The sequence below is a fragment of the Tachyglossus aculeatus genome, chromosome X1, assembly GCF_015852505.1.
Source record: "Tachyglossus aculeatus isolate mTacAcu1 chromosome X1, mTacAcu1.pri, whole genome shotgun sequence".
NCBI classification, from domain to species: domain Eukaryota; kingdom Metazoa; phylum Chordata; class Mammalia; order Monotremata; family Tachyglossidae; genus Tachyglossus; species Tachyglossus aculeatus.
Window position 1 is genome coordinate 108308741 of NC_052101.1, and position 26620 is coordinate 108335360.

Here is a 26620-nt window from a genome sequence, read left to right on the forward strand (position 1 = left end):
TGGCAGCAACATGGGCCTAGCAGGTGCTCTCCTTCCTAACCCCTCCCCAGCTAGGCATAAGAGAGGGATCACTCTATTGTACTCTCCCAAACATTTAGTACAGTGCTCTGCATACACAGTAGGAGCTCAATAAATACTATCGCTTGATTTATTGGTTGTTCTTGCAGTTCTGGATAGGAGAGAAAATAAGCAAAGCAGAAGAGACAAAGGCCTGGTTACAGTCCTGATTGAAAGGTTAAAGAGACTACAAGGGGGTGAGAAAAGGGGGCGGAAATGGAGAGCAGTGAGGGAGAAAGACTGGCTATTGGCCAAGGTCTAATAATAATAATGATAATAATAATGATGGCATTTATTAAGTGCTTACTATGTGCAAAGCACTGTTCTAAGTGCTGGGGAGGTTACAAGGTGATCAGGTTGTTCCACTGGGGGCTCACAGTCTTAATCCCCACTTTACAGATGAGGTAACTGGGGCACAGAGAAGTTAAGTGACTTGCCCAAAATCACACAGCTGACAATTGGCGGAGTCAAGATTTGAACCCATGACCTCTGACTCCAAAGCCCATGCTCTTTCCACTGAGCCATGCTGCTTCTCAATACACTGGCATTTTTCCTTGGTTCTAGAGAAGAGGCTGAGGTGGGTTTAGCATCTGTCTCCCCCACTAGGTTGAGGGTAGAGATCATGTCTGACCAGCTCTTGTACTCTCCCAAGCACTTAGTACAGTGCTCTGCATATAGTAAGTGCTCAATAAATACTACTGATTGATCGATTGACTCTGCATACAGTAGTTAAGTGCTTAATATAGTGTTGACATCTGTGGCTCTGTTTCCCCCTCACAACAACCTTAGGGCCTGCTTGTCCCTGGTCATTAAGAAGCCAAGGTAGGGAACCAGAGTTGGAGGGCAGCAGCTGGGAGGGTCATTGGAATTAAGTTCAGGTTTGCCAGCCCCAGATCCATGCAAATCTGTGACCCCCACCAACTAAGCCTGGTAAAATGGCTCTAAAATCCGGAATTTCATTCAACAGTGTCAGCGTAGGTACTGTGTCAGGTTGTGGCCCAAAAGGGAGAGAGGGAGGAGAGTTCCTGCGGTCAGTCCTGTGGGGGGGGAAGGGGCCAGTTTTGTCTTTTCCTCTCTTTGGCAACACCAACCAGAGAAGCAGACAGATTCCAGGGAAGCTGAGCAGAATTAGAAATGTCCACTCCAGAACGTCCAGTGGGCCTTCATCACTGATGAGCACAATAACTGGTTGTAATCACCAGGAAAGGAGAAAACAGAAAGCCCGGTAACTGGGACTCTTCAGGTCTTTGGTTTTCTTCCTTTTTTTAAAAAAAATCTAAAGCTGCCCCTTTTTTCATGGTATTTGTTAAGTACTTACTAGGCACTGTACTAAGCACTGGGGTAGATACAAGCTAATTAGGTTGTACACAGTCCACGTCCCATGTCATAGTCTTAATCCCCATTTTACAGATGAGGGAACTGAGGTACAGAGAAGTGAAGTGACTCTCCCAAGGTCACGCAGCAGACAAGTGGAATAGCCAGGATAAGAACCCAGATCTTGCTGACTCCCTCAGAAACCAGCGTTAGCCCGAGTCCCCAGCACTTTCCAGTTTCCAGAAAATTGAACTCTGAGAGACCCCGGATCATCAGCTCATGCTACCGCACAGGGACGCAGACTTGTTGCAAGAAGTGGCCAAACTGCTGACTCAAAAGAAAGTTGCTACTCTGTGGGAACAATAACATGGATTTTGCCTAGGGTAAGTGATAATCTTCATGATTTGTTCAGAGGGAGTTTTGTCTCACTCAGGAACAGTGAATAACCTGGATGAGGGAGAAGCAGTGTTTGCTGCTGAGAAAGGGCACACACAGACATTCCATTCCAGGGTCACAGACTGGACCCATTAGGTTGAAACCTCTTGGTACAAATAATGATGATGATGGTATATGTTAAATACTTATTATGTTCCAGGCACTGTACTAAGCAATGGGGTGGATACAAGCAAATCAAGTTGGACACAGTCCCTATCCCATGTGGGGCTCACAGTTTCAATCCCCATTTTACAGATGAGGTCACTGAGGCACAGAGAAGTAAAATGACTTGCCCAGGGTCACACAGCAGACAAGTGGCATAGCCAGGATTAGGACCCATGACCTTCTGACTCCCAGGCCAGTGCTCTATCCACTATGCCTTGCTGCTTCTCATGCTCTTAATAATTAATAATAATTGTGGTCTTTGGGAAGCACTTATTGACTTGTCAAGCACTGTTCTAAGCACTGGGGTAGATGCAAGATAATCAGATCAGACATAGTCCCTGTGCCACAGGGGGCTCACAGTCTAAGAGGGAGGGTGAACATGTATTGAATCCCCATGTTGCAGATGAAGAAACCGAGGCACAAAGAAGTTAAGTGACTTACCCGAGGAAACAGCAGACAGGTGGCAAAGCACCTGTCTGAATCCCAGGACTCTTCCATGAGGCCATGCTGCTACTGTTGATTGACTGATTACACCTTTACCCCCAACCAATCATCTAAAATGTGAGCTATTCATGACAAGGGGACCAGGTGGGAGAATGTAGGTGTTGTAGCCCAACCCATAACCACTCAAGTGCGTGTCTCACTGATGGCGGGAAGCAGTGTGGCCTAATGGAAAGAGCACAGGCCTGGGAGTCAGAGGACCTGGGTTCTAATCTATGTGCCACTTGCCAGCTGTGACACCAAGGGTGAATTACTTAACTTCTCTTTGCCTCAGTTACCTCATCTGTAAAATGGGGATTAAATCTTATTCCCTCCTAATTAGACAGTGAGCCCCAGGTGGGACAGGGACTGCATCTAACCTGATTAACTTGTATCTACCGCAGTGCTTAGAACAGTGCTTGGCACATACTAAGCATTAATAAGTACCATAATTATAGCCTTCAAAAATTCCTATGACAGCACATCAAAGGACTGTGTGTGTGTGTGTTTATAAAGGTCAGGACTCTCATTTCAGCATCTTTGTCAGCATATGCACCTATAAGTCAACATCACCAACAGAAGTGTAATCTTCAAATATAGGGGATGACTATATAGCTATTCATACACTAAGGTAATCTGTTTTATTGGGCAATTCTTACAGGATACAAAGTAGATAACCAGACTTAGGTAGGGATTTTTGAGGACCAATCACCTTACACTTATGAATTTGTTCATTTGTGCCAAACCTAGCACTTGTGTTCATATGTCAGCATTCTAAGCACTTACTAGGCACTGTACTAAGTGCTAAGTTACTAAGTTAGCCCAGGCTTAACTTTAGGAGCTGAGCACTCCCAAGCCCAGACTCTCCTATGTTCAGTTGAAATGGTGCAAACACCCTCACTTCAGAAAATGAAATGTGACCTATAATGCTTCATAGAACCTTTATTTTATTTTTTAATTCTCGGAAAGTTACATAACAACCGTGCTTTCATATGACACCATGTATAGACATTTAAAATGCATCTTCATTTATAAATATTTTACATTTGGTCCGTAGAACAGGTAATTTACTAAATATTACTGTACTCTTTTAACAGGCTCTGTATATATTTTTGAATATGTATATATTACATATATATTTTTATATAGAGATAGATTTGCTTGGTGTTCTGATAATAATTCCTTATTGCAAAAAGCATATATGATAATACAATATCTCTTTTTAGGGCAAATACTACAAAAAGTTACAGTTATTCACAGTTCACACAGTAGTTCTACAACACTAATTTTGTGCTCTAGGTATGATAAATAGTTTGTGCAGAAATCTGCTGCCAAACATCTGTCATAATCATTGACAATCAAACATTAAATACTGCATTTTTCTTAGAACAACATGGGACCTGGTTACATTAAACAATAGAGAAAGTTGGATGCTTTCATCCTTATTCTAATGAAAGCCACAGATATGGTTTATATGTATTGTGTAAGATGTGGTAGCATGATATTATATTGGATACAATTTATTTTGTCTAAACCCTGAATACTTACAAGACTCTCGCATTTGATTATTGATATTCAGCTATCAACATGTAAAATGTCTTAGATTTTAGAATATTTTACAATTTAGAATCTACTAAACAATACCCTTTAATGAGACTCTGTGTGTGGGAGTATGTGTATATATATTCTACAATATGTGCTTGACATTCTGAGAATAATACCTTATTGCAAGAACAGATATGTTGCTCACCTTAGACGAAAACAACAAAAAGAAAGAACAGCCACAGTTAACATGTTCTTCACAGGTTAATTCTACATAAAGTCTGTGTGCTAGCTAACATTTTACGTTGCACAAAAATTGGCTAAAAAGCATGTTTCATTGCACAGTTCTCTCACAGTCATTTACAATCAGACAATTGAAATACTGCAGTTTTCTGATATCTTGCGGGTAGCTGCCAGACAAGGAATGCTATGCCAGTGGAGCTTTAGTTAATGTTTTAGCAATAAACTGTCCTCTTACCATCAGCACCATCACCACTACTGAGCCACACCTCTGGAAAGAAAGTTCTCCCAAATAAAACAGCTTTTTTTATTTTATAAAGTGCTTGTGACCCCCACCCCTCCCCCCACACTGTCTGGTCCCCAGCTTATTACTGAGAGTAGGGAGGGACTTGAATTATTTTAGGGAGCGGATGATTGTGGGAGAGTGCTCTCATATAGAAGCTTCCAGTGGAAAAGTTGACTTTCTCGGGCAATGAAAGGGTGATCTGATCAACAAAAGCCTAGTCAGCCCCGTTCACTTGACTCGAGCAATGGAGAGTTTTTATTTCGGACAGGATATTCACTCTCCTAGAACGAAAGCGAGGGCTTGTGTCCTGGACGAACCCTGCATTAAGTACACGTGAATTTCCCGCTGCTGCCTGCATGCGCACCACCATTTCTTCCAATATCACTAGTCAGATAGATGCATGCTGTCAGAAGTTCCCCAATTCCTTCCCAGCATGCTATCCCAAAAGCAGAGCCCAAACATTCACTAGGGGGGAACTGAGGGTATTTTAGGATGAGTTCCTAATAGCTAGCAGCTAAAGTACTAACATGGAACATTCTACCTCTCTAGTGGTCAGCGAAAACTCATTTGTGTAGATGTCAAAGGGTCAGAGCCTGCTTCACTGCCTGCTGTTGTGATAAGCGTGGTCAGAAGCAATGTGGACAGCTCAGATGTGATACTCGACTGCTGATAGTGTGTGTGAGGGAAATTTAGAAAAAGAATTTGTCTCTAAAAAGCCATCCGATTGAATCTGCTTTTGGAATGGCCGATACCATAGTTCTGCTCAGATTGTAAGGGCAAACTCTTACTGGAAATCTTCTGTGTACAAAATACTTTACTCATGTGTACAAAACGGCTTTCAAATGGACTCAAACTCCTGCAAAGTCAGAAATAACAGTCTTGGGATTCAGCAGTAAGAAAGGTATTAATAATGACTAAAAATCGCACAAAACCTCAAATTGTCGTGCTAAAAGGCAGAATAAAAATGCCCTACCCATTAATTACAAATTCCAAGATAATCAACTCTTATTGTGAAAGGATAAAAACATTAACAGTCTGCAGATTGCCAGAAAACACAAAACACTAGGTCATGTCTGATCCCACAAAATACCCACATCACTTCCCTTTTAGTGGTGATGGTCTCTTTTTATTACATTTTGTTTTGCCACTAGAGGTAGGTTTAAAAAGACTGATCCTCAGGCATCAATTTTTGATCATATCCAACCAGGTTGTTAGCGTTCTTGTTTCTCCAGAGTTGTGTTGGTACCTCTTCCCAAACCAGTCCTTTAGATGTATGCTTCCCTATTGACTGAGCTGCTCGTCTGGGGCTGCTCTGGACCGTTCTCGGAGCGCACGATGTCCTCGCTCGGCTGGACCATGACCTGGATCCGCTGTGGGGAGTAGGCATGATTATGCTGTGAGATGTTCCTGGGCTCTGGCCCTCAGCCCCTGGAGCTCCACCCCCTACCCGCCAGGGCCATTGCCAGGCCAGGGGAACTCAGGGACCAAGGTCGGCTTGGCAGACGGCACCAGGAGATCCTCGAGGCTGGGGGAAGGGGGCGTCACACATTCTCCATCTGGAGTCCCATGGATTCTCTTTAGAGGCACCCAGAGTTGGTTTGACCAAAGCCGTCAGTTCAGACGAGACCTGGACACCTAAGCAACGCGAGGCTGGGTGGCGGGGGGGGGGGTCGTTTCCTCTCACACAAAGGACTTTTGTAAAACACAGTGCCACCCTCCCCACCATTCCCTGGGATGAGGGGGTTGGAAGACTGGGGAGTGGCAGAACACCTCCAAGAGATGGTCCAAAGTCAGAAACTCAGGGCCTGTGCCTCCTCTTGACCCCACTATGCAGGCCAGTCACTTAAGACCCTGGGCCTCAGTTTCCTTATCTGTGAAATGGGAACGGGCTCCCAGGGATGGGGTGAAGAGCAACCAATGTCCCCGTCTCAGGCAGAAAGCTTCCTTCTCCAGCTCTGCCGAATTATTCTGCCAAAGGGAATTAGTTAGGCAAAGTACTCTGCTCAACCTGCATCTAGTCGGGCTAACTTCAGGCTGTCATTATTTCTGGTCCCTCCAATGATCACTTAGACACTGAGTTTCTGGGGGTCAGAAGTATAATCTGATTCTGCTTCCCAAGTCTCTACTTCTCAGGGGGTGGAAGGCCCACTAAGGCCAGACGAAAATACTTGCAACTGTGTACAGTGACGGCTTTGGGGCTATCAGGGAGCAGGAACTGATGCTCAGACTCACCCCTCGCTTAAAACTCTTTCCATCCCCCTACCTCATCCTGCAGCAAGGCTGACACACTGCCTACCTGTCTTCGAGTCACTCCTGATCAAGGTGCCAGAGCCTTTCTGTTCTAACTTCCCTTGCTCCCCACCCCAGACTTAGCTGCATCTCCTCAATTGAACATTACAATCTGATTTTGCTGGCCAGGAACCTCTGAATCTGAAATCTCATCCATTCAGTCAGCCTGCTGGCTGGCACTGGGGGTCCCAACAGATTCTTGGGTAAGGGGAATTTCGTGGGTTAAGCCCCTTCTATGAGGAAGCAGAGGATAGGGGGCTTACCTGCTTTAAGGAGCCTTTTAGGGTCAGGAACATGTAGGCCATGTAACTGGGAATCAGGATCATGGAAGAGAGGGCCATGAACCAGCCCACGCCTTGCCCCCACTTGGGGAACACATAACTCCCCATGGTTAGTGGGGTCATCTGGACAGCACTAAAGATGAAAACTCCCTGGAGAGAAATGGAGAATAGAGAGATCAGAAATCTGGGGCAGGAAGAAACATTGCGTGCTGCCTCTGCTTTGGTTTTAGCTTTTTATTAAAGAAAAAAGATTCCCCTAGACAAATCCTCTCAAGAAGATCAATCCTAGAAGTTCTGCCCTGGCCCTTACCCCAAACCCTCGCTGTAGTGGCTGCCCCGTGCCTAGGGCCCTGATAGCACTAGCAATAGTCCCATGAGTCCCACCCAGCTCAGACTTTGAGTCTCATTGGCCAATTTCAGGACCCAGTCAATGAGGAGGGCTCTGTTCTCCATTCCCCAGCCCTGCCCCACCCCCAGCCTAGGGCAGAGACCCCAGCACCCCCTCACCGCCACGATGATCGGCGTGAAGAATGACCAGCACAGTTTCCACCAAATACAGGGCCGGTAGCCAACCATCTCCTGGATGTTGTCATAGAACCTGTTCACACCTAAATCACAGGGATAAGGATGGGGATGGGAAGAGGGATGGGTATTCAGTGGGGGAACAGGGACCTCAAAATGCCACCGCAGGGGGCGAGGGGATGGGATAGGAAGCTTGTTTCCTCCCTCCTGCCACCTCACCAGTGAAGTGAAATTTTCATTCCCTTTCATACAGCCTTGAAAACAGCCACAGGCCTACAGGGCCAGTAGGGATGACTGATGAGGCCAGGGGTAAGGATTATCATTTTAATGGAGAAAGCCCAGTGCAGGGAATTAGGACATCTGGGTTCTAACCCCTGTTTTGGTACTATAGTGCTGGTGAACTCAGGCCAGTCACTTCTCCTCTCTGGGTCTCAGTTCCCCATCTGTAAAATGGGGTAATACTTGCCCCTTCTAGAGCTGTGGTGAGGACAGATAAAGATGATGTCAGTGAGGGACGGAGGAGAGCATTGAGATTTTGGAGGAAAGATACTTTAGCTCTTCAAGTGGTAAATGCCTGTTTGTTGTCTTATCTGGGTAGGAGCAGCTGGAAAGCAGGGGTACCTGGGAAATGTTGGTCATTTTCTGTCATGCAACTTTAGGTTTATAGCATCTCATCTACTAAAAGCTAGTGTGTGTGTGAGTGTGTGTTGGGAGCGGTGGTAATGGGGTTGGTTAGCTCATTATAGGGAGGGGAGGGGGTCAGTGGGTGGGATGAAGAGGGCTATATCACTTACCATAGCACCAGGATATGGAAATGCACTCGAAAAACACCAGGAAGAGGAGGCTCATGCCACTGGCAGAGTAGTAGTCAAAAAGCTTAAACACGTAAATCCCGCCCTGGGAAAAGGATAAAGAATCACTTGCTTAGTTGGGACAAATAATATATCCAAGCCAAAAGAACTTATGGGCTTCTATTATAGCAGGAGGTACTTTATCCACCAATCAATGGTATTTATGAGGTGTGTACTGTGTGCAGAACACTGTACTAAATGTTTGGGAGAGTACAACAGAATTGGTCAACACGTTCCCTGCCCACAAGGAGTTTTCAGCCTAGAGGGGGAGATAGACATAAAATTAAATTACGAATTTGTAAATAAGTGCTGTGGTGCTGAGGCTGGGATGAATATCAAGTGCCTAAAGAAAAGTGAATGGGAAGGCTCTGGTCATAACAAAACAAATGGCTTGTGTTTGTGTCTTGGAAGGGAAACACCTGGTTGCCCCTCTCTCAATCCCAATATGAATTTCTGAGGCCCTTCACCGAAGTCTAGGCATTCATCAGGGATACAAGTCCCAACCGCCCCCAGGGATCCCTCCACATGAGTGATGACATGCAGCACAACTCCTCTGGAAACAAGCGGGTCAGGTTTGAGGTTCAGGTTGGGTTAGACCAGAACCCAGACTTTAACCTGTACAGGGCCTGTGGACAGGGAACGTATCTTGTGCATCTACTGTACCTCTCCAAGCATTTAGCATAGTGTATTACACTACACTTATCCTATCCACTCATCTCATCTCGCCTTTATTACTCTATCAGTCTCCTGTCTTCCTCGACTCCAGTAAGTACTTCACTCTGCTGCCCGGTTCATTTTTTCCTACAAAAACGTTCAATCCATGTTTCTCCACTCATGAAGAACTTCCAGTGGTTGCTCATCCTCCTCCGCATTAAGCAGAAACTCCTTACCATCTGCTTTAAAACGCTCAATCACCATGCCATCTCTTAACTCACCTCGCTGCTCTCCTACTATAACCCAACCCCTGCACATCGCCCCTCTAATGCCAACCTCGATCTTGTTTATCTTGCTGCTGACCTCTCACCCACATCCAGCCTCTGGAGTGGAACACCCTCTCTCTTCATATCTGACGATTACTCTCCCCACCTTCAAAGCCTTATTTAATGCACATCTCCTCCAAGAGGCCTTCCCTAAGCCCCCATTTCCTTTTCTCCCACTCCCTTCTGCATCTCCCTGACTTGCTCCCCTTATTCACCATCCTACCCTAGCCCCACAGCACTTATGTACATATCTGTAATTTGTTAATGTCTGTCTCCACCTCTAGACTATAAGCTCATCGTGGGCAGAGAATGTATCTGTTATATTGTTGTGTTGTACTCTCCCAAGTGCCTATTACAATGTTCTGTGCACAGTAAGTGCTAAATAAATGCAATTGATTGACTGTGTATTACCTGTGTATTTGGGTGTGCTCAAAAATGCCCTTACTACTACTACTGAAAGCTCCCTTCCTCAGCCAAGCTCTTAGGTCATCCTGAAAAACCCTGGGTCAGTGCTGAGAGCTCCCATCCACAGTGGATGGGGGTCAACTCCCCTCACTGAGACTCCCCACTTCTCCATCCCCAGAAACACGACAGCACTCACCTGAGTAATGTTGGAAAGTCCGATCAGGTAGGAAATGACACACACCACAGCGATGAAAACCTCCCTCCGGTTACGCAGGACATTTGGAAACTCATCCACCAGGGCAGTGATAAATCCTTCCACCGTGCAGAACTGCAGGGAGTGATACACAGTGACCCTCCACCCAACCCAGGTCCCCTTGCCAGCTCCCCGGATCCAACCCACTGACCCTGAGAGACTGCATCACCCCTGTCCTAAGGAGATATCTGTCCTGGGACAGGTACACTTACCACAAGTCAGAGCCCATTGGCATGTGGTTAATTTGTGTTTCTATCTTACTAAGGTGCTCAGGGGTGGGGATGGGGTGCAAGTCAGACCATTTCCAGATATCTGACAATCTACCCAAAGTACAGGGCTGAGTAAGGTAAAGATGTCCCATTTGGTTCTTCACTGCTCAATCTTGGACCACTTACTTTCCCAACCCAAAGTAATGGGAGATGTTGGTGCTAAATTAGGATTAGGGGCCAGATCGTATACATGTCCACATACATACAGGATCGTAATAGCTAAAAGATGTTCTCTCTGCTTCACTGTGCTTATGAGACTTGTTTCTATTTTTTTTTTAAAGTCTGAACAGGGTATCTTTATCTTAGACCACTCTGTTCACTATCACGGTACACTTAAATACCAGAGACCTGGAAAGGGTTATGGAGACAAACGACTCCAGCAATAACCCCATTCGGCTGAGAGAGTGAGGAAGCTGGAGAAGAAGGTAGTGGGCTGGGTCAAACAAAGCAGCAAGGAAGGCCCACGATAGGAGTTGAGAAAGGCCCATTCTGCTCTCTGAGGTGGGGTACTAGAGAAATCTGGAAAGCAGTTTTGAGAGAGAAGAGTTTTGACACAATTCATCTAATTATTATTATTATACAGAGTTTTGGGCCTCCTGTTGTTAGATGGACTGCAGGCTTCAGAAAAGGAAAGGGGATATTGAGAATCTTGTTTCTCAGCAAAGGCTGCCCTCTTCTCATATGCACCTGCCTAGCTTGGCTGTTGCTTTGGCACTTGTGCTGGGTCCCGGGCAGAAGGCCTAGATTAGTGAAATGGCTACCACCGGCTCTCAAGGAGCCATTTGGCAGATCTGAAAACACTCTGCTGACAGCCTGGCACCTGGGCTGGGACAGAGATGGGGGTCTGGACTTACCACTTTCCCAGCTCTCTCTACCCACCTGTTACCCCCACCCCACCAGAGGTTCCCTCACAACTCACAGAAAAAGCAGACCCGGTTCAAAGACCCAGATGCAAGGAATGCTGGGATGTTCCTTCCTACATTTCACAACTGCTTGCATGGAAGAGACCCAACCCAAATCCCTACAAAGTCCCCTCATCTGCTTTGAGCCTGTCAGAAGGCTGGTGCCCTAGACACTCAAAGGAGAAAATTACAGTAATTACATTCTGCTGGGTCCAGGAACCACCTGCTGCTCCAAAGGGCAGAATAATAAAATTTCTTCCCCCCTGAGCTGAACTCTAGGTGAGTCAGTTTGGTGGGAATGGTCTAGGCAAAGGGGCCTTACTGTAAGGAGGGGTAAGCAGAAAGACTCTGTGAGTCAGGTCCCACATCTTAGAATGAGGGGGGTTAGGGGTGGGGGACATGTGTGTGAGTGTATGTGTGTGTGTGTGTGTGTGTAACACAGCATCCCTACCTGGCTGTCGATTCCCAGCATGAGCAACATGGAAAAGAAGAGAATGGCCCAGAGAGGAGAGATAGGCAGCTGGGTCACCGCTTCTGGATATGCCAAGAAGGCCAAGCCTGGACCTGGGGATAGAATCAGACCACAGGCAGTCAAGGCCCAGCTGCAGCCAGGACAAGGCCTATGGGGGGGAGCACAGAGGGCAGGCCAGAGGCCCCAGATGAACTGGGTGCCATCCATGTCCTTTACCAGACCCCACCTTCTCCCACAGAGCAGTAGGCAGATCAGCAAGTAGCAGGGGAGGGGTTGGGAAAGACCTGCAGCATAAATGATATTGTGAGCCCCATGTTGGACAGAGACTGTGTCTAGTTAAATAACCCTGATTCTTCTTCCAGCACTTAGCATATAGTGAGCAGTCATTTAATGCCCAAAATGATCAATATTATTCATTCCTCATCCACTGGAGGGGCAATAATGCCTTGAAATTGTATCACCATTTATTTTTATAAATCACTTTCAGTTGGTTATCTCATTTCATCCTCATAACATCCCTGGGAGACAGGGTAGAGCCAGTATTATTACCCCCATTAGGCAGTTGAGGAAACTGAGGCCCAGAGAGGTTAAATGACTTGTCCACAGTCAAAGTACAGGGCAATGGTTCAACTGGGACAAGAAACCAGATCTTTTGGCCCCTTGACCCATGCTTTTTTTAACAAGACCCCATTGCCTCCTCATCAGCCAACCTCCCTTTTTCAGCATGCAATAATGTATGCTTTACTATAGACAGCTTCCCTATTCTTCCAGCTTTATTACAGCCTGGGCTGTCCTTCTAGAGCTTTGGGTTAACTGTTCAGTAGTGAATAGTACTAGTACTAATAGTACTAATAAGGCTCTCCATCACCTCGCCCCCTCCTACCTCACCTCCCTTCTCTCCTTCTACTTCCCACCCCGCACCCTCCGCTCCTCTGCCGCTAATCTCCTCACCGTACCTCATTCTCGCCTGTCCCGCCATTGACCCCCAGCCCACGTCATCCCCCGGGCCTGGAATGCCCTCCCTCTGCCCATCCGCCAAGCTAGCTCTCTTCTTCCCTTCAAGGCCCTACTTAGAGCTCACCTACTCCAGGAGGCCTTCCCAGACTGAGCCCCTTCCTTCCTCTCCCCCTTGTAGCCCTCTCCACCCCCCATCTTACCTCCTTCCCTTCCCCACAGCACCTGTATATATGTATATATGTTTGTACATATTTGTTACTCTATTTATTTATTTATTTATTTTACTTGTACATATCTATTCTATTTATTTTATTTTGTTAGTATGTTTGGTTTTGTTCTCTGTCTCCCCCTTTTAGACTGTGAGCCCACTGTTGGGTAGGGACTGTCTCTATATGTTGCCAACTTGTGCTTCCCAAGCTCTTAGTACAGTGCTCTGCACACAGTAAGTGCTCAATAAATACGATTGATGATGAATAGATTTCAGCAAACTCTTTCGTGTTCCTGCAACAGCCGAGCGTTCGACTGAAGCCTCCAATCCTTAATCAATCAATCAATCAATCAATCGTAACTTAGAAAGTTAGCCAGTTGCCTCCAAAATGCAGGGGCTCCAATTCTACCTTCATCTGGATGCAGCTGGCCCAGTCTAGAGTTCAGCCTCTGCTCCCTATCCTGCTTCCTTGATCAGTGATGGGAACATGCTTGTGCTGGACAAATTAATGGCCAAACCAGCCCCAACAGGGTGGAAAGGTTAGTCCAGGCCCCAATTCCTCTTTTCTTCCCCTCCCTCCAGATGTCACCTCCCCTCGGGAACTTCCCTAAAGCAGGGAAGGACCCCATTCTGGGGGCCATGTGTTCCACTCAGGAAAGCAGGGCAGAAGAATTGAGCCTGGAGGACCCCCTGTCCCTCCCAGCTGCAGCCTAAACCACAAAAAATCAGTTCCATAGATGCGGTATTGAACCAGATGGAGCATGGGGATGGACCCAAAAGCAACTCAAGTGTAAAAGCAACTCCCCCTAGATGGTAAGCTCATTACAGGCAGGGAACATGTCTGCTAATTCTGTTGTATTGTACTCTCCCAAGCACTTAGTACAGTGTTCTGCACATAGTAAGTGCTCAATAAATATGATTGATTGATTGCTAGGAATCAGCAACGGGGGCTGCCTGAATCAGGTTTCAGCCAGGATCCTTCAGTTTCATCTTGGTATAGTGGTCCACTGCCAAACTTGGGCTCAGGTGCAAGCCAGCCCCTTCGCAGGTCCCAGCTGCCACCAGTCTTGCCCCGGCTCTGACTCTGTGACTTCCCCTAGAGGCCCAAGCCCTGCCCTCTCTTGCCAGACACCAGGCCAGTGCGTGCTTTACCTGTTCCCAGCCCTGGCTCTGTAGGTTGCTCTTTGCATCAGTATCAGTCAAGTTTATCCTCGAGTCTCGATGCTTAATTAGCTTCCTGAGAATTCCTCCGGAGCTGGAAACCTGCATGTTCCACCCTGGTGACCGTCTGTTTGGGCCATAGTGGTTCCCCAAGTGCCCCTCTACCACATCCTTCTTTCCCTTTCAATTTGCATCGACCCCACGGGAGGAACCAAATGGAAGAAATATGCTCTTCTGATCCCATCCCAATTCCATGGAGGGGTTCAAATGATCATGCCCAGGGTGGCATTACCACGGCTGATCTGCCACTGAAGAACATTGTGCTAAATGAAATGTAAGGGGAAAATTACTGGATGATTTTGGCTTTGCCTGATTGCCTGGGCTGTAGTCACCTCAGGAGGTGCTGGGGAGGGAGGGAGCTGTGCCAGTAAGGGAAGGAGGGGGCCACACCCCATCCCGAGGAAAATTCAAAGCCTCCAACATCCACCCAATTCTCTACCCATGGCAGACCCAAAGCCATCATAGAACCTAGAGGCGCAGGTTGCCAGGGAAGGGGTGGGGGAAGGTCCCAGTTCTCCTCTGGGCTTCCAGAACATGGCCCCAACTGAAGGGATCCATGGGTCAGAGCAGTTGGATTGGCAGCTCCATCGGAAAGCAGAGTCCATGTGACCGGTGTTCTAATTATAAGATGGAAGTAGGTTGAAATCCAATCATTACTGGGGTCATTCCCCCCCCCCACTGGTTTTTGACAAAGTCAGGCGAACTCCAGGGAAGCAGAGCTCCTCTCACAGGTGACTGCATCTCACGGGTGACTGCCTTAAGGGCTTTGGGCTAAATTGTTTCCAAACATCTCATTCCTGGAGTGAAGTCAAGTAACAAGGTGAAGGGGTGATTGAAAAGAGGAAAAGGAAAGAGAAGAAGGAAACAGAACGGTTGTAGAGAGAATAGACAGCAATTTACAGAAATGGGCTAGGAGCCCATCGCTGCCACCGACCAACAGCAGACTGATCCAATTAACAGCTTTGCCATTACCCAGGCTGCACTCAGTGTGTGGGTAATTGGCACAGCCCAGCCGTCAGACTCCATCTGTGCCCTGGCCCTGTCTTCCAACATGCTCGAGAGGCACCTGAGAGAATCAAGCATGGGGCCCCTCACTTCTAAGTCAGGAGCCCCTTTCCCCCAGGCCTCTGAATCTCAGCGCCCCCTTTTTCCAGGAAGCCTTTCTTGAGAAGGGACCATTGACTTCGCCTTTCTCCTCTGTAGGCTTGTAAACAATGACTCAAGGTAAAGAAGGCCTTGGGTCAACCCTGTAAATAAGTTCAGCCCATAGTTTTGCAGCCACTCGCCTGGGTGAGTGATGATTTATGCCAGGTAAATGACCAAGGAGCTCATGTAATGAAGGAAAATTCCTTCATATGACTTCCTGTGCAAACTGTCTAGTAAAATGCCTTTGAGAGTAATTATTCTGGCTTTTCTGAGAGGTGTTTCATTGGCCTGCCTTGCTGAATGGTGAACGGTGCCTTCACAACTTCAAAGTCTTGTTAAAACTCATCTCCACCAAGAAGCCTTCCGTGACTAAGCTCTCATTTCTCCTACTCCCTCTCCCTTTTGCATCACACTTGCACCTGGATTTGTACCCTTTATTAATCCCACCCTCAGCCCCACAACACAGATACATATCCATAATTTATAGTAATGTCTGTCTCCCCTTCTAGACTGTAAGCTCCCTGTCGGAAGTGAACATGTCTACCCACTCTGTTATATCGTACTCTCCCAACCACTGAGTTCAGTGCTCTGCACACAGGAAGCACTCAATAAATACAATTCTTTGAGCGTTTGACCCCACAATGCTTAGCAACATGAAAATGTACAAGCGCCTCCCAATAAGAAGTCCCTGACAGGCTATAGAGCCTAGGTGAACAGGGTAAATGAAGACATTGGCATAGAAAGTAAACATGACCTCTGGGACTTGCCCAGGGTACCTGACCTGAAGCTGCAACGTCAGCGATTGGCCTCTTAGTGACATTTGCCATGAAGCCCACGATGGAGAAGATAACAAAGCCAGCAAACATGCTGGTGCAGGAGTTGATGCAGCACACGATGATAGAATCCCTGAACCGGGCAAGGAGACACAAGTCAGAGGGGTGGGGTCAGACTGGGAGTAGGGGGAAAGGGGCAGAGGTAGGAAGGCCAGGTTTAAAGAGGACCAGGGGTGAGAGGGGATGGAGTCAGAGAGAAGAAAGGAGAGGGATGGGGTAAGAGAGAAGCTGGGGAGGGATGAGGTCAGGGAAGAGTGTGTGGGTGGAAGGGTTCGAGACAGAGAGGAGTGTAAGGGGGGGAAGAATGGGGTCAGAGAGGAGTGTGTGAGGGAAGAAGAATGGGGTCAGAGAGGAGTGTGTTGGGGGGAAGGGATGGAATCAGAGAGGAGTTGGGGGGAAGGATGGGGTCAGAGAGGAGTTAGGGGGAAGGGATGGGGTCAGAGAAGAGTTGGGGGGAAGGGACAGGGTCAGGAAGGATTGAGGAAATGGGATGGGATCAGAGAGGACTGGGAGAGTGGCTGGGGTCAGAAATGGGAGGGAGGAGGATGGGATCAGAGTTGAGGCCGCAAGATCATACTTTCCTACCTGTACACGTTGTTGTGAAAAGAGTTGTAACTCCCCAGAGCAATCAGGGACCCGAGGCCCAAACCGTAGGAGAAGAAGATCTGAGTGGCGGCATCCAACCAAACCTGCAGGGAGGGAGGGAGCTGAAGGGGCCCTCCCTCCCCGTGAGCAGCGGTCACAGCCCTTAGAGCTGGGTCCCGGAGCTGGGTCCTGCCGCTCCCAACCCTGCCCGCTGGAGAGGCCAGTGGCACTCGGGGCCTGAATCAGAACCAGCGGCGGCTGAAGTTACCTCGGAGTCGGACAGTTTGCTGAAGTTGGGAGTGATATAGAACAGGATGCCCTCCCGGGCTCCCGGCAGCGTGACTCCGCGGAAGAACAGGATGATCAGCATGATGTAGGGGTATGTGGCAGAGAAGTAAACCACCTGGGGAAGGAATCAGACCACTGTCAGCAACCTGTGGGTTCTCCCTTTAGCTCAGCCCAGCCTCCATCCTGGCCTTCCCGAGGGCCCGGCCAACATGACCCTCCTGCCTCCTGAAATAAGCCTGGGAGGGTTGGGGGAGGGGTGTGGAGTGGGAAGGCCTCAACTCTAGGGTGAGGGGAGGGGTCATTCTGCCCTGAACTCAATCATCATTAGAAAGCAGGAAATAAACCGGGACCTGTAGGTCTCCGATCTTCCGAGTTCAATGTGATTTGGCAGGGGAGCCATTCGTTCAGGGGCTGGCATCTCATCTCCTAGGTTAATTTGAGGGCCGGGCTGAAGCTTTCATAGATAGGGCTTTTCATTAGCCAGGCTGCAGTCCAACATCAGGATTCATTAATGGTGGGTGTGTTCACCCTCTGCCTAATTCAGAGGTATAGCTGGTTTCTCTTCCTCTCCCTTATGACAGAGGAGGGTTAGGGGCTGATCATGCTGTGGCTCCACAATCAGTGCCTCTACCTTCACCCAGGCACTGCTTGACAGTACCCCTTGCTACCTCTTACACTGCAGGACTGTGAAGGGAGGGGGATGGAGGAGAGGAAGGAATGGGGGTGGAAAGAGGGGGTGTGGAGGGGGAGGGGAAGGAAGGGGAGTGGAAGGTGGGAAGGAAGGAAGGAGGTGTAGACGGGGAGGGCAGGGAGTGAAGAGGGAAATAAGGGGGGCAGATGGAGAGGGCTTGTGTAACTAGGATGGGAGTTGGGGTGTATTAATCAATCATATGTACTGAGCGCTGACTCAGTGCAGAGTACTGTAACAAGAGCTTGGGAGAGTACAGTAGAGTTGGTAGACACGATCTCTGCCATCAAGTAGCTGACAATCTCGATCCTGGGGATATGAGAACTCTTTCAGTTTAAAATTGGTTTTTCGACTTTGAGGTGCCCACAAAACAAACCAATTTTGCATTCTGAATTGGCCCTGGAAATCTGGAAGCTGAAGCTGCCAGGAACCCAACACCTTGGAGTCAGCAGGGCCAGGCACCACTTAAGAGGGAAGCACATTTTCACTTCCCGACCCAGGTCCATCCATCTTACCTTCCCAGTCCAGCCCACACCCTTCCAGATGCAAAAATACACTAGGATCCAGGCAATTGCCAGGGTGATAGCCAGAGGCCAGCGAATCTGGCCAGGTTTCTCCAGCCCATCGGTCATCTGGTGCATGTTGCGCCTGGAAAGGAAGCACAGAGAAGACAAATGGATCAGGGTCTCTGGCCCCAGAGACATGACTTCAGGGAGGGGGTGTCAGGGTGTAGGGCCAAAGGGCAAGGGCTCAGTGCTTACTCCCAGAACTCCACCACGGCGCTGGTCATGTTGGTGGTGTTGGCGATGCTGTAGTTGGAGAAGCAGCGGTCTGTATTCCAGGAGTTTTCACAGTGGCGCCAGGGGAGGTTCTACAGAGACAACCGTACACTTTCAAAGCTATCCCTGCAGTTGGCTTCACCTCTCTGTCTGCTCTCAAAAGACACCCCAGCCTGGATTCTACTGTCTTTTCCCCCTCTGAGCCTCCCTGCTCCTGCCCCACACCCTACCCCACTGCCCTCTTCTCTTGGAAACGGAGCTCACTGTCCCCTCTTCCAGGTTTTCCTAGTTCACTCCACCCATCCTCCAGCAGAATCCCTTTCCAACTCTTTCTTGGAGTGACTGAATCTATTTGTAAATCTGGATTTGGATGATCTCGGAATCTCTCTGTCCTGCCCATCAACCTGGAAGCTCCTCAAGGGCAGGAACCCTGTCTATTCTCCAGCGGGAAAACCAAGAGTCTAATACGGTGCTATGAGCTGTACAGCGGGCATAATCCAATACAGTGTCATGCACCATGAGGATGCTCCATCTTGCCTGAGGTGAGGAGGAGCAGGTGCCAGAACTGGGTTGCACTTTTGGTCCACCTGATTTCTCCCTGTCACCAGTGCAGGTGCCAGGGGCTGTGCCAATTACCTTCCACTGAGTTTGAAACCTTCCCCCAGTCCCTGGCTTGTTATCCCGGGTGCTTCCCAATCCCTCAGACACTCACCGTAGTGAACGAGTTGTACAGATAGTATATGGCCCAGGAGATGATCACAATATAGTAGATATTCAGCCAGAAAGATAACATGGCTGCTGCTAGTCCCACACCTGGAGGGGAGAACCAACCGGCATTAGGGATGCTGAATCGGCAGTCTCTGTTACACCTAGCCAAGACTCAAATTCTCTCCCAAGCCTGCTGTGCCTTCTTTGGAGCCCAGAAGTTGCCGCAGAATAGGGAGAGGATGTGTGTGTGTGTGCACACATGTGTGTCAGGGCATCCTGGCCATGAAGTGGGAGGGTGCCCTGGGGCAGAGAGGACTCATCTAGTCCCCAGGGATCTGGGCACACTTCCTACCCACCGCTACCACCTCCCCAAGCTCTCCCCTCTCCAGCATCCTTCCTCCATCAAGTCAAAAGATGCCAGTAGGGTAAAAATGAACTCCGCTGTCCTGGGAGCAGGAAACAGACTCACAAACCCAGTTCCTGTCCTCTCCTTGGCCAAAGCACACCCCAGTGCCAGGTACTGGACTGGCAAACTCCCAGCAGACCTTGATGATGACTATGGGATGGTGGGATTTAGGCCCCACCTTCCAGATAAACAGTCCTTGGTATTTGAGGGTGGCAGAGTTTGGTTTGGGGCCCTGGCAGGGTGTCAGTCCCCATCCTCCACCCCGAAACGTACCTTTGAACATAGGGGCAAGCTTCCACACACCGAGGCCTCCGATGGACGTGTACTGACCCAGGGAACATTCCAGGAGAAAGAGCGGCACTCCCGCAAAAATGAGGGTGAGGAAATAGGGAATTAGAAAGGCTCCTGAAAAAATGGAAAGAGAAAACCAGTGGCATGAAAGTTCCCAGATTGATAACCCGGGTTCAAGCAAGAGGGAATGTTCACCTGTAGCCTTGATGTCCAAAACAAAGGGTGTTCCCAGCTACAATGAAGCAACTCAGAAACTTCGCCCCAAGGCCCATGAGGCTTCCTGAAATATACACTCGCTCCCACCCTGTTCTTAGACTGCAGGCTTTTTTCCTCTCTCCTCTACCAAAATAATAATAATAATAATAATAATAATAATAATAATAATAATGACAATAATAATAATAATGGTATTTGTTAAGCACTTACTATGTGCCAAGCACTGTTCTAAGCGCTAGAGTAGATACAAGGTAATCAGGTTGTCCCTCGTGGGGCTCACAGTCTTAATCTCCATTTTACAGATGAGGTAACTGAGGCACAGAGAAGTTAAATGACTTGCCCAAAGTCACACAGCTAAGTGGCGGAGCAGGGATTAGAACCCATGACCTCTGATTCCCAAGCCCGGGCTCTTTCCACTAAGCCACGCTGCTTCTCAATGACAAGCCTTCTAGACTGTGAGCCTGTTGTTGGGTAGGGACCATCTCTATATGTTGCCAACTTGTACTTCCCAAGCACTTAGTACAGTGCTCTGCACACAGTAAGTGCTCAATAAATACGATTGATTGAGTGAATGAATGAAGCCTACCTGGAGCAACTCATTGTGGGGAAGGGGAAACTATTACACAAGAGTCACACTTTGAAGACTTTCTATTGTAAAAGAGAAAATGCAGGCAGTGGGTCTTTAGCTCATTTCCAGGGTTCATTTACTCGAGGAGTTTGTCCATCCCCCCAGCCTTCTAGAATGCTGGAGGTGGCATTTGTGAGAATGAAGAATAGAGCGTGGAAAATCATGGTAACTGAGTTCTAGTTCCAGTTTTGCCACTGACCTGCTGTGCGACCTTGGGTACACTGCTTAACTCCTCTGGCTCTCATTTGGATCATCAACACCACCTTGCCTGGAAGCCTATTCACCTTGACATGGCCCTACCCGCTACTCACCCATCCATCTTAATGGAAGAGGGGCTGGAAAATGGAAATAGTCACTGTTCCCTCACCCTCCCTCCTTCAATGAAGGACAAATGAGGCCATTAGTGGGAAAGCCCGGACAAGACAGGATGATCCCCTCTTCCTCCCCCAGGGATTCAACCACCTCTGACTTGCTGCAGGAGCTAGAACCATTGAGTCAGCACCTACCCCCACCATTCTTGCCACAAAGATAAGGAAATCTCCAGACATTCCCCAAGCCAATGGCGTAGCCCACGCAGGACATGAGGAAGTCGAATCGTCCCTTCCAGGTGTCCCGGTCGGGAAGGTCTGCCTTCTTCTTCTGAACTTTCACTACCAGGGTCTTGGGCTTGTCATTGGTGACAGAGACTTCGCTGACCTCGGTGGAGATCTGCCCATCGGCAATCTTGGTCCCGTTGGTGGCCATATCTCTGGGTTTGGAGGGGGAGGCCCTGGCAGGCGGACGAGAGACGTCAGCCCCGGTCCACGTAGACAGCAGCTTTGCGGCTCAAGCTACCCAACTAGGAGGTTAATGGTTTGGTGGTGAATAAAGCCAATGGGAACAGCTGGTGGTAGAGCCAGAGATTCTAGAACCATTGATGTGTCACCTGGAAACACAAAGCTAGAACTCAGAGATAATACAGGGATCCTCCCTCTTTCCCATTCCCACCTCTTGAGGGAGAAGGGAAGCACTTTCACATCCGAGGGATGCTGGCATGGAGTGGGTAGCAACTGGGCCCATAAAATAACTTAGAAAAAGCTCAGATAATAAGAAGGCCCATTCCTGGGTCAGACCCACAGTCCAGGAAGCCCAGGAGGAACTAGATGATGGTTGTCCTCCTGTATGTCTATCCTAATGTTTAGGGATGGGCCTTCTAACATCCCCAACTTTCCTCTCTCAATCAGAGTCCTGTTCTAAGCATTTGGGAGAGGCCACAGTGATCCTTAATTTCCCGTCTAGTGACCATGACTGGACTCCTAGCTCATGAGTCTATCCAAATCCATTTTGAAATGACTGCTCTTTCCAGCTTGTCTGGCTTCCACTGGGAATTAATGCTATATGTTTCCCACCCCCTGAGTGAAGCGTTCCCTTTTCTTTGTTTGAATCTATCACCTTCCAGCTCAGGGGGGTGTTTCCCACATCCTGATGGTAAGGGATTTAGTGAACAACAATTGTAGGTTTGCCTGACCCTCACTCTCCACAACTGTTCATGAACCTCATTGTTCAGCTTTACCACCTAGACTCAGCTCCATCCACCCCCTTGTCCTCCCATGCTGGTTAGAGGGTCATTTGGCAGACTGCATAGTGTGGTAAGATTGGTTCTACTAGTAGGCGGGATTTCATTATGCATTTTGGATAGAATAAGAGGGCAGAAATTGGTAATGTTCTTCCAACAATGCAGGTCTGTCTGGATACAGCATAACCTGGGGTTGGAAGGAAGAGTCATATGCACATGTGTGGCATCAGATACAGGGTGAAGGCTACAGCGTGAGTCTTTCTTAACCCGGGGTTCTGAAAAACTACAACCCCCATGTTATAGAAGAACCGGCATAAGTCTGCCTACCTTTTTTGGAATTCAAGTGAGAGAAGAGCTAGAGTATTTTTTTCCACACCCATCCTTATACCTGCCTAATCTTTTACCCCGGCCCCCTCTCAATATCTTGTCTCCTCTCAGTACCAGGGACCAGCTGGAAGACCAGAACATCTCTGCTTAACTGAGGAAGTCAAGTCATAGGCTAAATGGCATATTTGAGGATGATTTAGAGGCAGTTCTGCCTGGAGACAGGGAGATGGATCAGCTGATCTCTCAAAGTCTCTTCCATTCTGAGGTTATTCAGATTCTCTGGGTTGGAAACAAGTGGCATGAAGGCGGGGAGATCTCTCCCTGCCTCTCTCCCCTGCCCCACCACTTAGTTACCTTGTGAGTGGTTGATGTCAATCCACTTGCAGATGTCTGATCCACAGTCACCAAGAGTGTTGCTGTGGGAATGAGAAAAGGGGAGGAAAACAGGGCATGAGGAGAACTGGAGGAAGCACTGTGAGAGACCTTGGGTAAAGAGTGCAAAGCTGAGCAGGGGCCTGCCAGACTCTCCCTGGCATGTGCGTGTGCCTGGTTCACCGGCCCTGTGCCTGAGAAGGCAGGGAGTCCATGCAGTGAAGGGCGGCCTGGCCCTACATGCATTAACAAACATGCAGGATGCTGGGACCACAGGCTGTGGCCTGCGTGGGTGGTGGCCAGCCGCAGTGACAGCGGGAAGATGTTCCATGATTTTCTCATTAGAAAAAGGCCTCCCTGGCAGCTGCCGATTCACATCCGATGCCTTTTTCTCCATCAGAATTTATGGAACACTTATAGCAGAGTGGAAAACAAACCAGAATTGCCATTGGAAATCTCAGGTCCCACAGCCCAACCAAAGCGGTGGGTGATCTTTGCCTGCTTTTGCCCAGGATGCCCAGCCCAGCTCCCACAAGAAACCCGGAAGCACATTCGAGGTCAGCTCCCCATATCTGTGCCCCAGCAGCCCTGTGGTGAAGGGATGGTGCTGAATTACCTAATTGTCCACGTTCTTCCTAGAGGCTGCGGCGCTGGATTCCCACAAGGCCTGTCTGGGAAGTGCCAGCTTTACATCTCTGGGGTGCTGTCCTCGGGGCTCACCTAATTGTTTCAGTCTGCATTATGGGTGAGTCTGGTTGCAGGGCCCACACGTAAATCCTCCACAACCATCCAAGTGTCTGACTTACTCATGGTGGCCAGACACAGGAACCAGGGCGAACCACAGGAGCCATGGTAACCATGGTGAACCACAGCGAACCATGGTGAACTGCAGTGAGTTCTAGAGACCATGGGGACCACGGTGAACCATCCACAGGAACCAGGGGAACCATGGCAAGTACTGTGAACCAGGGTGAGTCCTGAGGGCCACAGTAAGCCAAAGTGAACTATAAAGAACTATGGGAAACCCCTGGAACCACAGTGAATCATGGCAAATCACAGCAGACCTTGGAAAGCCACAGGAAGCTGGGCTAAACTACAGAAACCTCAGCAAAATGAGCAAGGAGCCTCAGTCCCCAATATGCCCTTTGCACATTTCGGGTGTCACTGAGTGACCAAAGACTCTGCAAAGACCCATGCATAACTCCTCTGGGGAGAGAGATGCTTTCAGGAAAAAGGTCACAAGTCTTTGCTGCAGTCTGTGCAGATCGTTTCAACCAGTGGATTCTCCTGGTGCCCTAAGGAAATGGGCTAGAGCTAGCCGATGAAACAGCTTCACAAATAAACCTTTTCTTGTGGCAACAGACTCATTACTCCCCACAACTGTAGGGCATGCTGGGAAATAGAACTGATGAATATTAATCAGTGTTTTCAATGCGGTAAAATCGACCTCTGAGATTGCCACTGGATACTCGGGTGATCTTCTTTCCCTGATTAAAACATCTGGGTCAACTTCCACCTTAGCTGTGGCTGATAGAGGGCTTTCCTGGGAAGGTGAAACTGTGGACTCATCCTTCTCAGACAGTCTTCAAAGAAAATCCTGTATGATTCACCTGGGCAGGTATTTACCCTCACACAATGCCACCTGCTGAAGACACAGAGCTAAGTGGTTCTCTGTGTAGGGGCAAAGAACAGAACAGAAGACCACAGCAAATGTCACTCATGAGTCAGATGCATGGTTCATCCAGCTCAGGTTTCTGATCAGGTACATTCATTCATTCAATCATATTTATTGAGCACTTACTGTGTGCATAGCACTGTACAAAGCGCTTGGAAAGTACACTTCAGCAACAGATAGAGACAATCCCTACCCAACAACGGGTTCACAGTCTAGAAGGGGGAGACAGACAACAAAACAAAACAAGTAGACAAGGATGCAAACTGCCAAAGCTACTATGACTAGATTATGGCCACGGCCATCCCTGGACACCCCTACCTGATCTTTCTTCACTCACTTAAAGGGGTTAATTACGTTATGAGCCACATCTTCTGATTGGTCCCTGCTCACCTGAGCCACATTCTTTGACTGGTTCCTGCCAACAGGATTTGAAACTCTATTAAAACCACCCCATAGAGACAGAGGGAATGTTTCTGAAAAACCAGACTCTGTATCCTGCTGCATCCCCAGCCCCCATTGCCCCTTCAGAGGTAGAAGCTGGGCTTGCCGAATGTCCCACCTCCTGTTTCCCCACGTCTGCCTCCTTGTTGTCAGGCTGGTAAGTATACAGTTTAAACCACTGAGAAAATGGATGAGGTGGTGAAAAACTGAGAAGCTTAAATGATTATCTTAGAGGGCTTGGCTAGATAAATGGGTCATAGTTCAAAACTACTTCATGGAAACTTCTGAGCTAAACAACGGCAGCTGCTCCCATTCTCACTAGGAGCAATTCTCAATGCCCATTCCCTCTTTGCCAGGAACCCTGACTTCCCTTTGCCCTGACTTCCTTTGGCAATCAAGAGTGCCAGTCACCAAGCATACTTTTTATGCTATAAGCGATTACTGTGCGCCAGGCATAAAAGTACTGGAGTAGATACAAGCTAGTCAAGTCAAGGGCTCACGGTATTAATCCCCATTTTACAGATGAGGTAATTGAGGCAAAGAGAAGTTAAGTGACTTGCCCAAGGTCACACAGCAGACAAATGGCAGAGCTGGGATTGGAACCCAGGTCCTTCTGACTCCCAGACCCATGCTCTAACCACATAATCCCTCCAGACCCTGGCATAGGGTTGGTGAGGGCAAAATGTATATTCCTCAGGTCACTTCCTGTTAGTTATTGAGACGCTTCATGTCTCCCTTCCTCACAACCTGTCACTTTGATGCTGTCCATCAGCTGCCAAATCCTAGCCAATGCTCCCAGAGGGGTCTCATGATCCCTTCTCACCAGTGGACAGTCTCAACCGTGAGAGTAGATTCCCAGGTCTTTTCTCCTCCTCAAAGTCACTCGATCCCCAGAGAGAGAGTCCCAGCACATACAGTGCAGCTAGGCTTGCCCACGGCCTCTGCTCACCAAGGCATCAGTTAGACATGTTCCTTACCATGGTGAGAGAATCAGTACGGGCCAGAGGAGCAAGAGCTTGCCCAGCTCCTCAAATCCTGACTCCATCTTCCCTGGCGGTTCCCAGAGGCCACAAGGATGGTGGGTTGGGGCACTCCCCTAAAGCTGAATCAGAGCCGTCCTCCCCTCTGAATCATGGTTCAACGTGGGATTTCCCCTGATCGCCCACACACAACTGGATCACATTGCTGGGAATCTGCAGGAAGGTGGCTGGTTCTGCTTACCTTGTTTCTCTTGCCCGTTCCTGGAGCCTCTCTTGGGGTCATTCCCACGTCAGGGGCTCCCTCTACTGGTGACTGCTCTGTCTACAATGCAGGGCAGGACGTCAGGCTGTTCCAACCCAACCCTTAGATCAAGACCCAGGAACAACTCACTGAAACGTCAAACCTCCCCTCTCCTCCAGCTCCAGTCTTAAGACACAGTCATTTACTCTTTAGGAAGCTTCTGTCCACCCAGAGCTCTTCTCCAGCCAACCTCATCCTATACCTTCCCTCGGTGGTCCTCCCTGTAGCAGAAACAAAATCCACAGGTTCATGCAGTTCTCGAGAACCAGAGT

At 48.5% G+C, this 26620-nt stretch overlaps 1 protein-coding gene across 2 annotated transcripts in view; it reads right to left on the reverse strand.

The window, feature by feature from the left end:
* Nucleotides 1-3377: 3377 nt before the first annotated feature.
* The window catches only part of SLC6A1 (solute carrier family 6 member 1), a 59275-nt gene continuing 36032 nt past the window's right edge, over nucleotides 3378-26620 (reverse strand). For both annotated transcript variants that reach the window (XM_038772297.1, XM_038772298.1), the window contains exons 2-16: nucleotides 22934-22995; nucleotides 21204-21622; nucleotides 19836-19967; nucleotides 19161-19261; nucleotides 18431-18540; nucleotides 18185-18317; nucleotides 16962-17096; nucleotides 16694-16797; nucleotides 16057-16181; nucleotides 11723-11835; nucleotides 10044-10175; nucleotides 8406-8508; nucleotides 7597-7697; nucleotides 7072-7239; nucleotides 3378-5889 (exon numbers count right to left, since the gene is read on the reverse strand). In XM_038772297.1, coding sequence (XP_038628225.1) covers nucleotides 5785-5889; nucleotides 7072-7239; nucleotides 7597-7697; nucleotides 8406-8508; nucleotides 10044-10175; nucleotides 11723-11835; nucleotides 16057-16181; nucleotides 16694-16797; nucleotides 16962-17096; nucleotides 18185-18317; nucleotides 18431-18540; nucleotides 19161-19261; nucleotides 19836-19967; nucleotides 21204-21441 — 1800 coding nt within the window. In that variant the 5' untranslated portion in view covers nucleotides 21442-21622; nucleotides 22934-22995 and the 3' untranslated portion in view covers nucleotides 3378-5784. The remainder of the gene's footprint in view (nucleotides 5890-7071; nucleotides 7240-7596; nucleotides 7698-8405; nucleotides 8509-10043; nucleotides 10176-11722; nucleotides 11836-16056; nucleotides 16182-16693; nucleotides 16798-16961; nucleotides 17097-18184; nucleotides 18318-18430; nucleotides 18541-19160; nucleotides 19262-19835; nucleotides 19968-21203; nucleotides 21623-22933; nucleotides 22996-26620) is intronic.